Below are 20,283 nucleotides of genomic sequence, written 5' to 3'. Positions count from 1 at the left end.
CTCTCTCTCTCGCGCTTTCTCTCTCTCTCGCGCTTTCTCTCTCTCTCGCGCTTTCTCTCTCTCTCGCGCTTTCTCTCTCTCTCGCGCTTTCTCTCTCTCTCGCGCTTTCTCTCTCTCTCGCGCTTTCTCTCTCTCTCCCGCTTTCTCTCTCTCTCGCGCTTTCTCTCTCTCTCGCGCTTTCTCTCTCTCTCGCGCTTTCTCTCTCTCTCGCGCTTTCTCTCTCTCGCGCGCTTTCCCTCTCTCTCTCGCGCGCTTTCTCTCTCTCGCGCGCTTTCTCTCTCTCGCGCGCTTTCTCTCTCTCGCGCGCTTTCTCTCTCGCGCGCTTTCTCTCTCGCGCGCTTTCTCTCTCGCGCGCTTTCTCTCTCGCGCGCGCTTTCTCTCTCGCGCGCGCTTTCTCTCTCTCTCGCGCGCGCTTTCTCTCTCTCTCGCGCGCGCTTTCTCTCTCTCTCGCGCGCGCTTTCTCTCTCTCTCGCGCGCGCTTTCTCTCTCTCTCGCGCGCGCTTTCTCTCTCTCTCGCGCGCGCTTTCTCTCTCTCTCGCGCGCGCTTTCTCTCTCTCTCGCGCGCGCTTTCTCTCTCTCTCGCGCGCGCTTTCTCTCTCGCGCGCGCTTTCTCTCTCTCGCGCGCTTTCTCTCTCTCGCGCGCGCGCGCTTTCTCTCTCGCGCGCGCGCTTTCTCTCTCGCGCGCGCGCTCTCTCTCTCTCTCGCGCGCGCGCGCTCTCTCTCTCTCGCGCGCGCGCGCTCTCTCTCTCTCGCGCGCGCGCGCTTTCTCTCGCGCGCGCGCTTTCTCTCGCGCGCGCGCTTTCTCTCGCGCGCGCTTTCTCTCTCTCGCGCGCGCTTTCTCTCTCGCGCGCGCTTTCTCTCTCGCGCGCGCTTTCTCTCTCGCGCGCGCTTTCTCTCTCGCGCGCGCTTTCTCTCTCGCGCGCGCTTTCTCTCTCTCTCGCGCGCGCTTTCTCTCTCTCGCGCGCGCTTTCTCTCTCTCGCGCGCGCGCTTTCTCTCTCGCGCGCGCGCTTTCTCTTTCTCTCGCGCGCGCTTTCTCTTTCTCTCGCGCGCGCTTTCTCTTTCTCTCGCGCGCGCTTTCTCTTTCTCTCGCGCGCGCTTTCTCTTTCTCTCGCGCGCGCTTTCTCTTTCTCTCGCGCGCGCACGCTTTATCGGCAACTCTTGGTCAGGATCTCGCTTGCGCTTTCTCTTTCTCCGCGTTTTCGTTCTCTTGCGTGCGCACGCTTTCTCTCTCTCTCGGCAACTCTTGGTCAGGATCTCTTGCGCGCTTTCTCTTTCGTGCACGCACGCTTTCTCTCTCGGCAACGCTTGGTCAGGATCTCGCGCGCTTTCTCTTTCTCTCGTGCGCTTTCTTTCTCTCGTGCACTTTCTCTCTAACGGCAACTCTTGATCAGGATCTCGCTCGCGCTTTCTCTTGCGCGTTTTCTTTCTCTTTCTCGAGCGCTTTCTTTCTCTCTTGCGCGCACGCTTTCTCTTGGCAACTCTTGGTCGGATCTCGTCGTGTCCTTGTTCTCTTCACACTGTGACATGTCAGCAGTCCCGCGCCTCCATTATTCTGGTGCTGGGTGGGTCCTCCACGCCTCGGGCGATGCTGCGTCAAGTCTTTCTTGATACAAGGAGCCCATTATTCTTCCAGGGTCCCCACGTATCACATGGGCCATTCTATAACTTCTTATGGATGTGAGAAGCCCTGCTATGAAGGGTTAAATATTGGATGGTGCAAGCTGGAATATAAGGAAACTGTTCACCAAGTGCTCGTACACTGAGGGTCCACGCCATGGAGACAGCACTGGTAGGCAGGATCCCTCCATACTGGTAGATCCGCTCTACTGGTACCTGGGCTCTGCAGTATTGAGTGGTCCTCTCCTGACATCTGTCTACACCGTGCAGAATCCTCAGCAGTGCGGACGTCACCAGATCATCAGGATCTGCAGGTTTCCCGACTCCTCCTGTATAATCCTGAATGCTGTTTGGATAAAGACAGTCAGGTGACTTGCATTTGTGTAATAAGGGGTGTGGCCTGAGGATGCCCCACCCTTCATCAGGATGTACTGAATTATTAGCAACTTGTTTTCAGAAAAAATAGCCAAAAAGAGATTTCCCACTCTGAGACGTCACAGGCTGTTCCCCGTCTACAGAGGACACAGCTCACAAAACCAGCACCACAGAGAAATGGCCGAGGTGAGGAGGCCCAGCCCGACCACCACTGAGCAAGACACAGAACTGCAAGGTGTTCAGTGCTCAGAGACACGGCCGAGGTGAGGAGGACGAGTCCGACCACCACTGAGCAAGGTCGAGTAACGAGGATCTCTGATGTGCTGTAGGACGGGGTAGGTCAAGTAACGAGGATCTCTGATGTGCTGTAGGTCGGGGAGCGATGGTCTCTGATGTGCTGTAGGTCGGGGAGCGATGGTCTCTGATGTGCTGTAGGTCGGGGAGCGATAATCTCTGATGTGCTGTAGGTCGAGGAGCGATGGTCTCTGATGTGCTGTAGGTCAGGGAACGATTGTCTCTGATGTGCTGTAGGTCGGGGAGCGATGGTCTCTGATGTGTTGTCGGTCGGGGAGCGATGGTCTCTGATGTGCTGTCGGTCGGGGAGCGATGGTCTCTGATGTGCTGTCGGTCGGGGAGAGATGGTCTCTGATGTGCTGTCGGTCGGGGAGCGATGATCTCTGATGTGCTGTAGGTCGGGGAGCGATGATCTCTGATGTGCTGTAGGTCGGGGAGCGATGGTCTCTGATGTGCTGTAGGTCGGGGAGCGATAATCTCTGATGTGCTGTAGGTCGAGGAGCGATGGTCTCTGATGTGCTGTCGGTCGGGGAACGATTGTCTCTGATGTGCTGTCGGTCGGGGAGCGATGGTCTCTGATGTGCTGTCGGTCGGGGAGCGATGGTCTCTGATGTGCTGACGGTCGGGGAGCGATGGTCTCTGATGTGCTGTCGGTCGGGGAGCGATGGTCTCTGATGTCCTGTCGGTCGGGGAGCGATGGTCTCTGATGTGCTGTCGGTCGGGGAGCGATGATCTCTGATGTGCTGTAGGTCAGGGAGCGATGGTCTCTGATGTGCTGTCGGTCGGGGAGAGATGATCTCTGATGTGCTGTAGGTCGGGGAGCGATGATCTCTGATGTGCTGTAGGTCAGGGAGCGATGGTCTCTGATGTGCTGTCGGTCGGGGAGCGATGGTCTCTGATGTGCTGTCGGTCGGGGAGCGATGGTCTCTGATGTGCTGTCGGTCGGGGAGCGATGGTCTCTGATGTGCTGTCGGTCGGGGAGCGATGGTCTCTGATGTGCTGTCGGTCGGGGAGCGATGGTCTCTGATGTGCTGTCGGTCGGGGAGCGATGGTCTCTGATGTGCTGTCGGTCGGGGAGCGATGGTCTCTGATGTGCTGTCGGTCGGGGAGCGATGGTCTCTGATGTGCTGTCGGTCGGGGAGCGATGGTCTCTGATGTGCTGTCGGTCGGGGAGCGATGGTCTCTGATGTGCTGTCGGTCGGGGAGCGATGGTCTCTGATGTGCTGTCGGTCGGGGAGCGATGGTCTCTGATGTGCTGTCGGTCGGGGAGCGATGGTCTCTGATGTGCTGTCGGTCGGGGAGCGATGGTCTCTGATGTGCTGTCGGTCGGGGAGCGATGGTCTCTGATGTGCTGTCGGTCGGGGAGCGATGGTCTCTGATGTGCTGTCGGTCGGGGAGCGATGGTCTCTGATGTGCTGTCGGTCGGGGAGCGATGGTCTCTGATGTGCTGTCGGTCGGGGAGCGATGGTCTCTGATGTGCTGTCGGTCGGGGAGCGATGGTCTCTGATGTGCTGTCGGTCGGGGAGCGATGGTCTCTGATGTGCTGTCGGTCGGGGAGCGATGGTCTCTGATGTGCTGTCGGTCGGGGAGCGATGGTCTCTGATGTGCTGTAGGTCGTGGAGCGGTGGTCTCTGATGTGCTGTAGGTCGGAGAGCGATGGTCTCTGATGTGCTGTAGGTCGGGGAGCGATGGTCTCTGATGTGCTGTAGGTCGGGGAGCGATGGTCTCTGATGTGCTGTAGGTCGGAGAGCGATGGTCTCTGATGTGCTGTAGCTCCAGTGGTTGTGGGTTTTCTGTCGGCCCTGGATGGTCTCTACAGGTCTCTGATGTCACCTCTGACCTTTGGTTGATTTCTGTGATAACTCTTCGTTTCCTCTTCTTTTCTTCATCCTCTCGTTCGTGTCTCCTCCTCTCCTCGTCCCGCTCTCCCCTCCTCGTCCCGCTCTCTCCTCCCCTCCTCGTCCCGCTCTCTCCTCCCCTCCTCGTCCCGCTCTCTCCTCCCCTCCTCGTCCCGCTCTCTCCTCCCCTCCTCGTCCCGCTCTCTCCTCCCCTCCTCGTCCCGCTCTCTCCTCCCCTCCTCGTCCCGCTCTCTCCTCCCCTCCTCGTCCCGCTCTCTCCTCCCCTCCTCGTCCCGCTCTCTCCTCCCCTCCTCGTCCCGCTCTCTCCTCCCCTCCTCGTCCCGCTCTCTCCTCCCCTCCTCGTCCCGCTGTCTCCTCCCCTCCTCGTCCCGCTCTCTCCTCCCCTCCTCGTCCCGCTCTCTCCTCCCCTCCCCTCGTCCCGCTCTCTCCTCCCCCCCCCTCGTCCCGCTCTCTCCTCCCCCCCCCCTCGTCCCGCTCTCTCCTCCCCCCCCCCCTCGTCCCGCTCTCTCCTCCCCCCCCCCCCTCGTCCCGCTCTCTCCTCCCCCCCCCCTCGTCCCGCTCTCTCCTCCTCCCCCCCCCCCCCCTCGTCCCGCTCTCTCCCTCTCTCTCCTCCCCGTCCCGTCCCGCTCTCTCCCTCTCCCTCCTCCCCGTCCCGTCTCGGCCTCTCTCCTCTCCTGTGGACTCTGCAGCACTGGAGGGCAGAGGTAGGTGCCTGCTTCCTCATCTTGTGGGTCACCGCAGGACTGTGTGCATGCCTTGTTCCATATTAACCACACGTCCAGTTGTTGCTGCGGATTGGCCTGATATTGTGTCTTTACCATCTGGCATTGGTCATGGTGATGGCTGCTGGTGTGCTGCACTCATCCTCGGCATGGTGTGTTACGGTGGCTGTCGTGATGTGCTGTGAGGTCTGTCCGCATGCCGCCATCATTGTCACAGACGCCCCCGACCTGCTGACAGCTGTGTTGTACAATGGCGCTATCACCTGTGACACCCGGGGCGCAGCCATACGCGGATTGTATACATTGTACATGCTGCTTCCACTAATCTCTGCCAGTCAAGTCTGTTTACTAAGAAGGTGTCTGCCCGCTTAACCCTGTCCATGCCACAGACCAAAAGCATGTGGCATGGAGGCAGTCTAATACCGCCCTGTGCCAGTCAGGTGGCAGCTCTGTTCCTGGACCACCCTTCTGCTGTAGAGATACCCAGCCGCCTTGTGTTGAGCAGATTGAGCAGCGTTTAGGGCAGCAGTACAGAGGTGGCGTTGTGTGCTGACGAGCGTGCCCAGCTCTGCCAGCGCCGTTGGCTCACATATTCCATACGTTCTGCTGATTTGGCCTTCGGAGACTCCTGGAGACATTGGGCCCTTTATGAGAATTTTCCTACAGGAGAGAGGTCTAGTGCCAGGAAATTCCAGCTCCATGCAAGTCGGGAGTACTCCCTGTGAATCTGATGCATCTGACACCCAGGAGCTGAAATCAGAGGTGCAGTGTCTTATCAGGCGCTGCTCTGATGGGCAGTGCTGGGCGAGGTGCCGAACACCTTACAGATGAAAGGTTAAACCTTGCTCCTCAGCGAGGCAGAGATTGTGCCAAGTCCTCCGCTCTGCTGCCGTCTGCGATCATCCTGCTGCTGCCAGCTGCTTCTCCTGTGATGCAGTGCCGGAACCCTTTCCTCCTCCGCCTCGCCTCTGCTGCAGTTACCTGATCACTCCTCCGCAGGCCTCTCCTGTGCAGTAGTTACCTGGTCACTTCTCTGCAGGCCTCTCCTGTGCTGCAGTTACCTGGTCACTTCTCCGCAGGCCTCTCCTGTGCTGCAGTTACCAGGTCACTTCTACGCAGGCCTCTCCTGTGCTGCAGTTACCAGGTCACTTCTACGCAGGCCTCTCCTGTGCTGCAGTTACCTGGTCACTTCTCCGCAGGCCTCTCCTGTGCTGCAGTTACCTGGTCACTTCTCCGCAGGCCTCTCCTGTGCAGTAGTTACCTGGTCACTTCTACGCAGGCCTCTCCTGTGCAGTAGTTACCTGGTCACTTCTACGCAGGCCTCTCCTGTGCAGTAGTTACCTGGTCACTTCTCCGCAGGCCTCTCCTGTGCTGCAGTTACCTGGTCACTTCTACGCAGGCCTCTCCTGTGCTGCAGTTACCAGGTCACTTCTACGCAGGCCTCTCCTGTGCAGTAGTTACCTGGTCACTTCTCCGCAGGCCTCTCATGTGCAGTAGTTACCTGGTCACTTCTACGCAGGCCTCTCATGTGCAGTAGTTACCTGGTCACTTCTACGCAGGCCTCTCCTGTGCAGTAGTTACCTGGTCACTTCTCCGCAGGCCTCTCCTGTGCTGCAGTTACCTGGTCACTTCTACGCAGGCCTCTCCTGTGCTGCAGTTACCAGGTCACTTCTACGCAGGCCTCTCCTGTGCAGTAGTTACCTGGTCACTTCTCCGCAGGCCTCTCCTGTGCAGTAGTTACCTGGTCACTTCTCCGCAGGCCTCTCCTGTGCAGTAGTTACCTGGTCACTTCTCCGCAGGCCTCTCATGTGCAGTAGTTACCTGGTCACTTCTACGCAGGCCTCTCCTGTGCAGTAGTTACCTGGTCACTTCTCCGCAGGCCTCTCATGTGCAGTAGTTACCTGGTCACTTCTACGCAGGCCTCTCCTGTGCTGCAGTTACCAGGTCACTTCTACGCAGGCCTCTCCTGTGCAGTAGTTACCTGGTCACTTCTCTGCAGGCCTCTCCTGTGCTGCAGTTACCTGGTCACTTCTCCGCAGGCCTCTCCTGTGCAGTAATTACCTGGTCACTTCTCCGCAGGCCTCTCCTGTGCAGTAATTACCTGGTCACTTCTCCGCAGGCCTCTCCTGTGACGCAGTTGCCCAGTCACTCTCTACAGGCCTCTCTTGTGCCTCAGTTGCCCAGTCACTTCTGTGCCCCAGTTGCCCAGTCACTCTCTACAGGCCTCTCCTGTGACGCAGTTGCCCAGTCACTCTCTACAAGCCTCTCCTGTGTCGTAGTTGACCAGTTACTCTCTACAGGCCTCTCCTGTGACGCAGTTGCCCAGTCACTCTCTACAAGCCTCTCCTGTGTCGTAGTTGACCGGTTACTTCTTCGCAGGCCTCTCCTGTGCCACAGTTGCCCAATCAATTCTCTGCAGACCTCTCCTGTGGCGCTCCTTGGTCAGTATGTTGTCGCCATATTAATCCCTTCTCTCTTGTCTCCAGGCTCAGCGTCACGTGAATGATTTGTATGAAGACCTCCGTGATGGACACAACCTCATCTCTCTCCTGGAAGTTCTCTCGGGGGAGACACTGGTAAGTCCCCACTATATCCTCAGGTTCAATGTGGACTGCAGCTTCCGCTCTCCTGGGATGTCGTGTAGACCTCCTGCATCTCTCACTACTAATTTCACTCACCCTCATCCTCTGTTCTCCTGTCCTGATAGTTGGGGGTCCCACACAACTCCCCAACATAAAGTCAGGACCCCACATTGTAGTGTGCGAACTCTACTGGTTACAGCAATAATATACCCATTACTCCCAGTAAATGACCGGAGTCCAGGTTGGCGTTGATGCAGTCATCTGTGTGCACTCTTCATCCTCCTCGAGACCTCCAGTAATAAGTGACAGGAGTCCAGGTGGGGGTCTTTACAGTCGTCTGTGTGCACCCCTCATCTCCCCTAGCACCCCCAGTAATAAGTGACAGGAGTCCAGGTGGGGGTCGGTGCAGTTGTCTGCATATGCCCCTCATCCTCCCCTAGCCCCCAGGTAATAAGTGACAGGACTCCAGGTGGGGGTCTGTGCAGTCGTCTGTATACACCCCTCATCCTCCCTAACACCCCCGGTAATTAGTGTCAGGACTCCAGGTGGGGGTCGGTGCAGTCGTCTGTATACACCCCTCATCCTCCCCAACACCCCCGGTAATATGTGACAGGAGTCCTGGTGGGGGTCGGTGCAGTCGTCTGTATACACCCCTCATCCTCCCCAACACCCCCGGTAATATGTGACAGGAGTCCAGGTGGGGGTCGGTGCAGTCATCTGTGTGCACCCCTCATCCTCCCCAACACCCCCGGTAATAAGTGGCAGGACTCTAGGTGGGAGTCGGTGCAGTCGTCTGTATACACCCCTCATCCTCCCCAACACCCCCGGTAATAAGTGACAGGAGTCCAGGTGGGGGTCAGTGCAGTCATCTGTGTGCACCCCTCATCCTCCCCTAGCCCCCTGGTAATAAGTGACAGGAGTCCAGGTGGGGGTCGGTGCAGTTGTCTGCATATGCCCCTCATCCTCCCCTAGCCCCCTGGTAATAAGTGACAGGAGTCCAGGTGGGGGTCGGTGCAGTTGTCTGCATATGCCCCTCATCCTCCCCTAGCCCCCTGGTAATAAGTGACAGGAGTCCAGGTGGGGGTCGGTGCAGTTGTCTGCATATGCCCCTCATCCTCCCCTAGCCCCCATGTAATAAGTGACAGGAGTCCAGGGGGGGGTCTGTGCAGTTGTCTGTGTACGCCCCTCATCCTCCCGGAGACCCTTGGCTGTGGTGGCGGCGTTCCTCGGCCCCCTACATCAGCTGCGGGTGGGCTCTCCCTTTAACCTATTAACACTTCTGCTGGGATAACCCCTTCGCTCTCTCTCCCCCTTGTGTCTCCTGTTTGCTGGACCCTGACCTCTGCCCTCTGCCCTTTGCTCCCTTCTTGCACTGCTGTTGCTGGGTAGCCGAGGGAGCGGGACGTTATCAGGAACCTGCGGCTGGTGAGTGCCGGAGGGCGCCATGTTTGCACCTACATGATGTTCTAGTCGCATGCAGGCCTGCCATTGGCTGAGAGCGGGCGTGATGTCATCCCTGCCCGGGCAACACCATGCATTGTGCCCGCTGACGATGGCGCAGGGAGACGAGCAGGACATGGATCTGCCCATCACCCACACATAAGTAATGACACCCCCCCCACCCATTACTCATGGTGCGCGACCCCGCACGGCTCGGGATGACACCACACAATGTAGACAGCCAATCAAATTAAACTATCGCTAACATGATTGGTGGTTTGTTTCTGGAAGTTTGTTGATTGGCTGAAGATGCATGGCCCCGCCCCTCCCTTGTGACTGCGCCGCGGGTCCATGACTGATAGCAGGGGTCTGGGTGAGCGCGGCGAGTGTCTGGGTGTGGGATTATCTGTGCAGCCATATTGGATAGTGATGACGTGTGACAGCAGCGTCTCACCTGGGCAGCCGCCCCTGGACGGGCTCCTGAGCTCTCTGCGGCCGGCCGGTGCCCCGGGTCAGGGGTGACGATCGGCTGCTTAGCGCTCGGTGAGACGCCCTGCTTCCTCCTCACAGTCCGTCTTTGAAGATCTTTCCTCCACAGGAAGTGCACGCTCACAGTGCGGACATCCATGAGATTTCCTGAATGCCCCTTTATGGCGGGCGTCTGCGATTCAGGAATGTGACTGCCGCCCCTGTGTGCACCTGATGGGTGAAACATCACAGCTCTGGGGTCAGGATGGCAGCCCTGTACTCACTGCACCAGGGTCAGGATGGCAGCACTGTACTCACTGCACCAGGGTCCGGATGGCAGCACTGTACTCACTGCACCAGGGTCCGGATGGCAGCACTGAACTCACTACACTATGATCACAATGGCAGCACTGAACTCACTGCACCAGGGTCAGGATGGCAGCCCTGTACTCACTGCACCAGGGTCAGGATGGCAGCCCTGTACTCACTGCACCAGGGTCAGGATGGCAGCCCTGTACTCACTGCACCAGGGTCAGGATGGCAGCCCTGTACTCACTGCACCAGGGTCAGGATAGCAGCCCTGTACTCACTGCACCAGGGTCAGGATGGCAGCCCTGTACTCAATGCACCAGGGTCCGGATGGCAGCCCTGTACTCACTGCACCAGGGTCCGGATGGCAGCACTGTACTCACTGCACCAGGGTCAGGATGGCAGCACTGAACTCACTACACTATGATCACAATGGCAGCACTGAACTCACTGCACCAGGGTCAGGATGGCAGCACTGAACTCACTACACTATGATCACAATGGCAGCACTGAACTCACTGCACCAGGGTCAGGATGACAGCACTGAACTCACTACACTATGATCACAATGGCAGCACTGTACTCACTGCACCAGGGTCAGGATGGCAGCACTGTACTCACTGCACCAGGGTCAGGATGGCAGCACTGTACTCACTGCACCAGGGTCAGGATGGCAGCACTGTACTCACTGCACCAGGGTCAGGATGGCAGCACTGAACTCACTACACTATGATCACAATGGCAGCACTGTACTCACTGCACCAGGGTCAGGATGGCAGCACTGAACTCACTGCACCAGGGTCAGGATGGCAGCACTGAACTCACTGCACCAGGGTCAGGATGGCAGCACTGTACTCACTGCACCAGGGTCAGGATGGGAGCACTGTACTCACTGCACCAGGGTCAGGATGGCAGCACTGTACTCACTGCACCAGGGTCAGGATGGCAGCACTGAACTCACTGCACCAGGGTCAGGATGGTGGCACTGTACTCACTGCACCAGGGTCAGGATGGTGGCACTGTACTCACTGCGCTAGGATCAGGATGGTGGCACTGTACTCACTGCGCTAGGATCAGGATGGTGGCACTGTACTCACTGCACTAGGATCAGGATGGTGGCACTGTACTCACTGCACTAGGGCCAGGATGGCGTCACTGCACTAGGGTCAGGATGGCGGCACTGTAGTCACTGCACTAGGGTCAAGATGGGGGCACTGTATTCACTGCACTTAGGGTCAGGATGGCAGCACTGCAGTCACTTCACTAGGGTCAGGATGGCGACACTGTACTCACTGCACTATGATCAGGATGGGGGCGCTGTAGTCATTGCACTAGGGTCAGGATGGCAGCACTGCAGTCACTGCACTATGATCACAATGGCAGCACTGCAGTCACTGCACCAGGGTCAGGATGGCAGCACTGAACTCACTGCACCAGGGTCAGGATGGCAGCACTGAACTCACTGCACCAGGGTCAGGATGGCAGCACTGAACTCACTGCACCAGGGTCAGGATGGCAGCACTGAACTCACTGCACCAGGGTCAGGATGGCAGCACTGAACTCACTGCACCAGGGTCAGGATGGCAGCACTGAACTCACTGCACCAGGGTCAGGATGGCAGCACTGAACTCACTGCACCAGGGTCAGGATGGCAGCACTGAACTCACTGCACCAGGGTCAGGATGGCAGCACTGATCTCGCTGCACCAGGGTCAGGATAGCAGCACTGAACTCACTGCACCAGGGTCCGGATGGCAGCACTGAACTCACTGCACCAGGGTCCGGATGGCAGCACTGAACTCACTGCACCAGGGTCAGGATGGCAGCACTGAACTCACTACACTATGATCACGATGGCAGCACTGAACTCACTGCACCAGGGTCAGGATGGCAGCACTGTACTCACTGCACCAGGGTCAGGATGGCAGCCCTGTACTCACTGCACCAGGGTCAGGATGGCAGCACTGAACTCACTGCACCAGGGTCAGGATGGCAGCACTGAACTCACTACACTATGATCACAATGGCAGCACTGAACTCACTACACTATGATCACAATGGCAGCACTGAACTCACTGCACCAGGGTCAGGATGGCAGCACTGAACTCACTACACTATGATCACAATGGCAGCACTGAACTCACTACACTATGATCACAATGGCAGCACTGTACTCACTGCACCAGGGTCAGGATGGCAGCACTGAACTCACTGCACCAGGGTCAGGATGGCAGCACTGTACTCACTGCACCAGGGTCAGGATGGCAGCACTGAACTCACTGCACCAGGGTCAGGATGGCAGCACTGAACTCACTGCACCAGGGTCAGGATGGCAGCACTGAACTCACTGCACCAGGGTCAGGATGGCAGCACTGAACTCACTGCACCAGGGTCAGGATGGCAGCACTGAACTCACTGCACCAGAGTCAGGATGGCAGCATTGAACTCACTGCACCAGGATCAGGATGGTGGCACTGTACTCAATGCACTAGGATCAGGATGGTGGCACTGTACTCACTGCACTAGGATCAGGATGGTGGCACTGCACTAAGGTCAGGATGGCGGCACTGTAGTCACTGCACTAGGGTCAAGATGGGGGCACTGTATTCACTGCACTTAGGGTCAGGATGGCAGCACTGCAGTCACTTCACTAGGGTCAGGATGGCGGCACTGTACTCACTGCACTATGATCAGGATGGGGGCGCTGTAGTCATTGCACTAGGGTCAGGATGGCAGCACTGCAGTCACTGCACTATGATCACAATGGCAGCACTGCAGTCACTGCACCAGGGTCAGGATGGCAGCACTGAACTCACTGCACCAGGGTCAGGATGGCAGCACTGAACTCACTGCACCAGGGTCAGGATGGCAGCACTGAACTCACTGCACCAGGGTCAGGATGGCAGCACTGAACTCACTGCACCAGGGTCAGGATGGCAGCACTGAACTCACTGCACCAGGGTCCGGATGGCAGCACTGAACTCACTGCACCAGGGTCCGGATGGCAGCACTGAACTCACTACACTATGATCACAATGGCAGCACTGAACTCACTGCACCAGGGTCAGGATGGCAGCACTGTACTCACTACACTATGATCACAATGGCAGCACTGTACTCACTGCACCAGGGTCAGGATGGCAGCACTGAACTCACTGCACCAGGGTCAGGATGGCAGCACTGAACTCACTACACTATGATCACAATGGCAGCACTGAACTCGCTACACTATGATCACAATGGCAGCACTGAACTCACTGCACCAGGGTCAGGATGGCAGCACTGAACTCACTACACTATGATCACAATGGCAGCACTGTACTCACTGCACCAGGGTCAGGATGGCAGCACTGAACTCACTGCACCAGGGTCAGGATGGCAGCACTGTACTCACTGCACCAGGGTCAGGATGGCAGCACTGAACTCACTGCACCAGGGTCAGGATGGGAGCACTGTACTCACTGCACCAGGGTCAGGATGGCAGCACTGTACTCACTGCACCAGGGTCAGGATGGCAGCACTGAACTCACTGCACCAGAGTCAGGATGGCAGCACTGAACTCACTGCACCAGGGTCAGGATGGTGGCACTGTACTCACTGCGCTAGGATCAGGATGCTGGCACTGTACTCACTGCACTAGGATCAGGATGGTGGCACTGTACTCACTGCACTAGGATCAGGATGGTGGCACTGTACTCACTGCACTAGGATCAGGATGGTGGCACTGTACTCACTGCACTAGGATCAGGATGGTGGCACTGTACTCACTGCACTAGGGCCAGGATGGCGTCACTGCACTAGGGTCAGGATGGCGGCACTGTAGTCACTGCACTAGGGTCAAGATGGGGGCACTGTATTCACTGCACTTAGGGTCAGGATGGCAGCACTGCAGTCACTTCACTAGGGTCAGGATGGCGGCACTGTACTCACTGCACTATGATCAGGATGGGGGCGCTGTAGTCATTGCACTAGGGTCAGGATGGCAGCACTGCAGTCACTGCACTATGATCACAATGGCAGCACTGCAGTCACTGCACCAGGGTCAGGATGGCAGCACTGCAGTCACTGCACCAGGGTCAGGATGGCAGCACTGCAGTCACTGCACCAGGGTCAGGATGGCAGCACTGAACTCACTGCACCAGGGTCAGGATGGCAGCACTGAACTTCACTGCACCAGGGTCAGGATGGCAGCACTGAACTCACTGCACCAGGGTCCGGATGGCAGCACTGAACTCACTGCACCAGGGTCAGGATGGCAGCACTGAACTCACTGCACCAGGGTCAGGATGGCAGCACTGAACTCACTGCACCAGGGTCAGGATGGCAGCACTGAACTCACTGCACCAGGGTCAGGATGGCAGCACTGAACTCACTGCACCAGGGTCAGGATGGCAGCACTGAACTCACTGCACCAGGGTCAGGATGGCAGCACTGAACTCACTGCACCAGGGTCAGGATGGCAGCACTGAACTCACTGCACCAGGGTCCGGATGGCAGCACTGAACTCACTGCACCAGGGTCAGGATGGCAGCACTGAACTCACTACACTATGATCACAATGGCAGCACTGAACTCACTGCACCAGGGTCAGGATGGCAGCACTGTACTCACTGCACTATGATCACAATGGCAGAACTGTACTCACTGCACCAGGGTCAGGATGGCAGCACTGAACTCACTGCACCAGGGTCAGGATGGCAGCACTGAACTCACTGCACCAGGGTCAGGATGGCAGCACTGAACTCACTGCACTATGATCACAATGGCAGCACTGAACTCACTACACTATGATCACAATGGCAGCACTGAACTCACTACACTATGATCACAATGGCAGCACTGAACTCACTACACTATGATCACAATGGCAGCACTGAACTCACTGCACCAGGGTCAGGATGGCAGCACTGTAATCACTAAACCAGGGTCAGGATGGCAGCACTGAACTCACTGCACCAGGGTCAGGATGGCAGCACTGAACTCACTGCACCAGGGTCAGGATGGCGGCACTGTACTCACTGCGCTAGGATCAGGATGGTGGCACTGTACTCACTGCACTAGGATCAGGATGGTGGCACTGTACTCACTGCACCAGGGTCAGGATGGCAGCACTGTACTCACTGCACCAGGGTCAGGATGGCAGCACTGAACTCACTGCACCAGGGTCAGGATGGCGGCACTGAACTCACTGCACCAGGGTCAGGATGGCGGCACTGTACTCACTGCGCTAGGATCAGGATGGTGGCACTGTACTCACTGCACTAGGATCAGGATGGTGGCAGTGTACTCACTGCACTAGGATCAGGATGGTGGCAGTGTACTCACTGCACTAGGATCAGGATGGTGGCACTGTACTCACTGCACTAGGGCCAGGATGGCTTCACTGCACTAGGGTCAGGATGGCGGCACTGTAGTCACTGCACTAGGGTCAAGATGGGGGCACTGTATTCACTGCACTTAGGGTCAGGATGGCAGCACTGCAGTCACTTCACTTGGGTCAGGATGGCGGCACTGTACTCACTGCACTATGATCAGGATGGGGGCGCTGTAGTCATTGCACTAGGATCAGGATGGGGGCTCTGTAGTCATTGCACTAGGGTCAGGATGGCAGCACTGCAGTCACTGCACTATGATCACAATGGCAGCACTGCAGTCACTGCACCAGGGTCAGGATGGCAGCACTGAACTCACTGCACCAGGGTCAGGATGGCAGCACTGAACTCACTGCACCAGGGTCAGGATGGCAGCACTGAACTCACTGCACCAGGGTCCGGATGGCAGCACTGAACTCACTGCACCAGGGTCCGGATGGCAGCACTGAACTCACTGCACCAGGGTCCGGATGGCAGCACTGAACTCACTGCACCAGGGTCAGGATGGCAGCACTGAACTCACTACACTATGATCACGATGGCAGCACTGAACTCACTGCACCAGGGTCAGGATGGCAGCACTGTACTCACTGCACTATGATCACAATGGCAGCACTGTACTCACTGCACCAGGGTCAGGATGGCAGCACTGTACTCACTGCACCAGGGTCAGGATGGCAGCACTGAACTCACTACACTATGATCACGATGGCAGCACTGAACTCACTGCACCAGGGTCAGGATGGCAGCACTGCAGTCACTGCACTATGATCACAATGGCAGCACTGCAGTCACTGCACCAGGGTCAGGATGGCAGCACTGAACTCACTGCACCAGGGTCAGGATGGCAGCACTGAACTCACTGCACCAGGGTCAGGATGGCAGCACTGAACTCACTGCACCAGGGTCAGGATGGCAGCACTGAACTCACTGCACCAGGGTCCGGATGGCAGCACTGAACTCACTGCACCAGGGTCCGGATGGCAGCACTGAACTCACTGCACCAGGGTCAGGATGGCAGCACTGAACTCACTACACTATGACCACGATGGCAGCACTGAACTCACTGCACCAGGGTCAGGATGGCAGCACTGTACTCACTACACTATGATCACAATGGCAGCACTGAACTCACTACACTATGATCACAATGGCAGCACTGAACTCACTGCACCAGGGTCAGGATGGCAGCACTGAACTCACTACACTATGATCACAATGGCAGCACTGTACTCACTGCACCAGGGTCAGGATGGCAGCACTGAACTCACTGCATCAGGGTCAGGATGGCAGCACTGTACTCACTGCACCAGGGTCAGGATGGCAGCACTGAACTCACTGCACCAGGGTCAGGATGGCAGCACTGAACTCACTGCACCAGAGTCAGGATGGCAGCACTGAACTCACTGCACCAGGGTCAGGATGGTGGCACTGTACTCACTGCGCTAGGATCAGGATGGTGGCACTGTACTCACTGCACTAGGATCAGGATGGTGGCACTGTACTCACTGCACTAGGATCAGGATGGTGGCAGTGTACTCACTGCACTAGGATCAGGATGGTGGCACTGTACTCACTGCACTAGGGCCAGGATGGCGTCACTGCACTAGGGTCAGGATGGCGGCACTGTAGTCACTGCACTAGGGTCAAGATGGGGGCACTGTATTCACTGCACTTAGGGTCAGGATGGCAGCACTGCAGTCACTTCACTAGGGTCAGGATGGCGGCACTGTACTCACTGCACTATGATCAGGATGGGGGCGCTGTAGTCATTGCTCTAGGGTCAGGATGGCAGCACTGCAGTCACTGAACTATGATCAGGATGGGGGCGCCGTAATCATTGCACTAGGGTCAGGATGGCGGCACTGTACTCGCTGCACTAGGGTCAGGATGGCAGCACTGAACTCACTGCACCAGGGTCAGGATGGCAGCACTGAACTCACTGCACCAGGGTCAGGATGGCAGCACTGAACTCACTGCACCAGGGTCCGGATGGCAGCACTGAACTCACTGCACCAGGGTCCGGATGGCAGCACTGAACTCACTGCACCAGGGTCAGGATGGCAGCACTGAACTCACTACACTATGACCACGATGGCAGCACTGAACTCACTGCACCAGGGTCAGGATGGCAGCACTGTACTCACTACACTATGATCACAATGGCAGCACTGAACTCACTACACTATGATCACAATGGCAGCACTGAACTCACTGCACCAGGGTCAGGATGGCAGCACTGAACTCACTACACTATGATCACAATGGCAGCACTGTACTCACTGCACCAGGGTCAGGATGGCAGCACTGAACTCACTGCATCAGGGTCAGGATGGCAGCACTGTACTCACTGCACCAGGGTCAGGATGGCAGCACTGAACTCACTGCACCAGAGTCAGGATGGCAGCACTGAACTCACTGCACCAGGGTCAGGATGGTGGCACTGTACTCACTGCGCTAGGATCAGGATGGTGGCACTGTACTCACTGCACTAGGATCAGGATGGTGGCACTGTACTTACTGCACTAGGATCAGGATGGTGGCAGTGTACTCACTGCACTAGGATCAGGATGGTGGCACTGTACTCACTGCACTAGGGCCAGGATGGCGTCACTGCACTAGGGTCAGGATGGCGGCACTGTAGTCACTGCACTAGGGTCAAGATGGGGGCACTGTATTCACTGCACTTAGGGTCAGGATGGCAGCACTGCAGTCACTTCACTAGGGTCAGGATGGCGGCACTGTACTCACTGCACTATGATCAGGATGGGGGCGCTGTAGTCATTTCTCTTGGGTCAGGATGGCAGCACTGCAGTCACTGAATTATGATCAGGATGGGGGCGCCGTAATCATTGCACTAGGGTCAGGATGGCGGCACTGTACTCGCTGCACTAGGGTCAGGATGGCAGCACTGAACTCACTGCACCAGGGTCAGGATGGCGGCACTGTACTCGCTGCACTAGGGTCAGGATGGCAGCACTGAACTCACTGCACCAGGGTCAGGATGGCAGCACTGTACTCACTGCACCAGGGTCAGGATGGCAGCACTGTACTCACTGCACCAGGGTCAGGATGGCGGCACTGAACTCGCTGCACCAGGGTCAGGATGGCGGCACTGTACTCACTGCACTAGGATCAGGATGGTGGCACTGTACTCACTGCACTAGGGCCAGGATGTCGTCACTGTACTAGGGTCAGGATGGCGGCACTGTACTCACTGCACTAGGATCAGGATGGGGGCTCTGTAGTCATTGCACTAGGGTCAGGATGGCAGCACTGCAGTCACTGCACTATTATCACAATGGCAGCACTGCAGTCACTGCACCAGGGTCAGGATGGCAGCACTGAACTCACTGCACCAGGGTCAGGATGGCAGCACTGAACTCACTGCACCAGGGTCAGGATGGCAGCACTGAACTCACTGCACCAGGGTCAGGATGGCAGCACTGAACTCACTACACTATGATCACGATGGCAGCACTGAACTCACTGCACCAGGGTCAGGATGGCAGCACTGTACTCACTGCACTATGATCACAATGGCAGCACTGTACTCACTTCACCAGGGTTAGGATGGCAGCACTGAACTCACTGCACCAGGGTCAGGATGGCAGCACTGAACTCACTACACTATGATCACAATGGCAGCACTGAACTCACTACACTATGATCACGATGGCAGCACTGAACTCACTGCACCAGGGTCAGGATGGCAGCACTGTACTCACTGCACTATGATCACAATGGCAGCACTGTACTCACTGCACCAGGGTCAGGATGGCAGCACTGAACTCACTGCACCAGGGTCAGGATGGCAGCACTGAACTCACTACACTATGATCACAATGGCAGCACTGAACTCACTACACTATGATCACAATGGCAGCACTGAACTCACTGCACCAGGGTTAGGGTGGCAGCACTGAACTCACTACACTATGATCACAATGGCAGCACTGTACTCACTGCACCAGGGTCAGGATGGCAGCACTGAACTCACTGCACCAGGGTCAGGATGGCAGCACTGTACTCACTGCACCAGGGTCAGGATGGCAGCACTGAACTCACTGCACCAGGGTCAGGATGGGAGCACTGTACTCACTGCACCAGGGTCAGGATGGCAGCACTGAACTCACTGCACCAGGGTCAGGATGGCAGCACTGAACTCACAGCACCAGAGTCAGGATGGCAGCACTGAACTCACTGCACCAGGGTCAGGATGGTGGCACTGTACTCACTGCGCTAGGATCAGGATGGTGGCACTGTACTCACTGCACTAGGATCAGGATGGCAGCACTGTAGTCACTGCACTAGGGTCAAGATGGGGGCACTGTATTCACTGCACTTGGGGTCAGGATGAGGGTACTGTATTCACTGCACTAGGGTCAGGATGGCGGCACTGCAGTCATTGCACCAGGGTCAGGATGGCAGCACTGTAGTCACTGCACTAGGGTCAGGATGGCGGCACTGTACTCACTGAACCAGGGTCAGGATGGCAGCACTGAAGTCACTGCACTAGGGTCAGGATGGCGGCACTGTACTCACTGCACTAGGGTCAGGATGGCGGCACTGTACTCACTGCACTATGATCAGCATGGGTGAGCTGTAGTCATTGCACTAGGGTCAGGATGGCGGCACTGTAGTCACTGCATCGGGGTCAGGATGGCGGCACTGTACTCACTGCACTATGATCAGGATGGGGGTGCTGTTGTCACTGCACTATGATCACAATGCCGGCACTGCAGTCACTGCAACGGGGTCAGGATGGGAGGACACTGTAGTCACTGCGCTAGGGTCTGGATGGCGGCATATTAATGGGCAGTGGTTGTGATACTCTAACTAATACTAAGCCCCTTAAAGATATTGTCCCTGGGGGTCTGCGGTTAGATGCTGCTTCTCGGACACTCGGTGCTGGTGCAGACGTGACCCGTGGGCCTGCATTCACTGTGTGTGTGGCAGCACGTATGCGGGGTACTGGGCGCAGGCCGCCATCATGGCGTTGTGTAACATGTGTCTATTATGTTTCAGCCCCGGGAAAAAGGCCGCATGCGCTTCCACAAGCTGCAGAACGTGCAGATCGCTCTGGATTTCCTGAAGCTCCGACAAGTGAGTGACCCGCTCCGCCGGACTGCCTGCCCGCCCTCTCCGCCGGACTGCCTGCCCGCCCTCTCCGCCGGGCTGCTTTCCCGCCCTCTCCGCCGGACTGCTTGCCCGCCCTCTCCGCCGGACTGCTTGCCCGCCCTCT

General features: G+C 57.3%; 1 protein-coding gene across 21 annotated transcripts in view; it reads left to right on the top strand.

Annotated features, from left to right (window-relative positions):
- Positions 1–20,283, top strand: part of PLEC (plectin) — a 475,125-nt gene that overhangs the window by 398,890 nt on the left and 55,952 nt on the right. For 8 of the 21 annotated variants that reach the window (XM_073543308.1, XM_073543306.1, XM_073543317.1 and 5 more), the window contains 4 exons: positions 4,836–4,850; positions 7,355–7,444; positions 8,840–8,875; positions 20,067–20,144. In XM_073543308.1, the coding sequence (XP_073399409.1) occupies positions 4,836–4,850; positions 7,355–7,444; positions 8,840–8,875; positions 20,067–20,144 (219 nt within the window). The remainder of the gene's footprint in view (positions 1–4,835; positions 4,851–7,354; positions 7,445–8,839; positions 8,876–20,066; positions 20,145–20,283) is intronic. The other 13 variants (XM_073543307.1, XM_073543320.1, XM_073543323.1 and 10 more) reach the window with 3 other exon arrangements.

The sequence above is a fragment of the Dendrobates tinctorius genome, unplaced genomic scaffold, assembly GCF_039654945.1.
Source record: "Dendrobates tinctorius isolate UK_male_01 unplaced genomic scaffold, ASM3965494v1 ptg000130l, whole genome shotgun sequence".
Taxonomy (NCBI): Eukaryota; Metazoa; Chordata; class Amphibia; order Anura; family Dendrobatidae; genus Dendrobates; species Dendrobates tinctorius.
The sequence above is the reverse complement of the archived record's forward strand: the minus strand, read 5'-3'. Positions and strand labels throughout refer to the sequence as shown.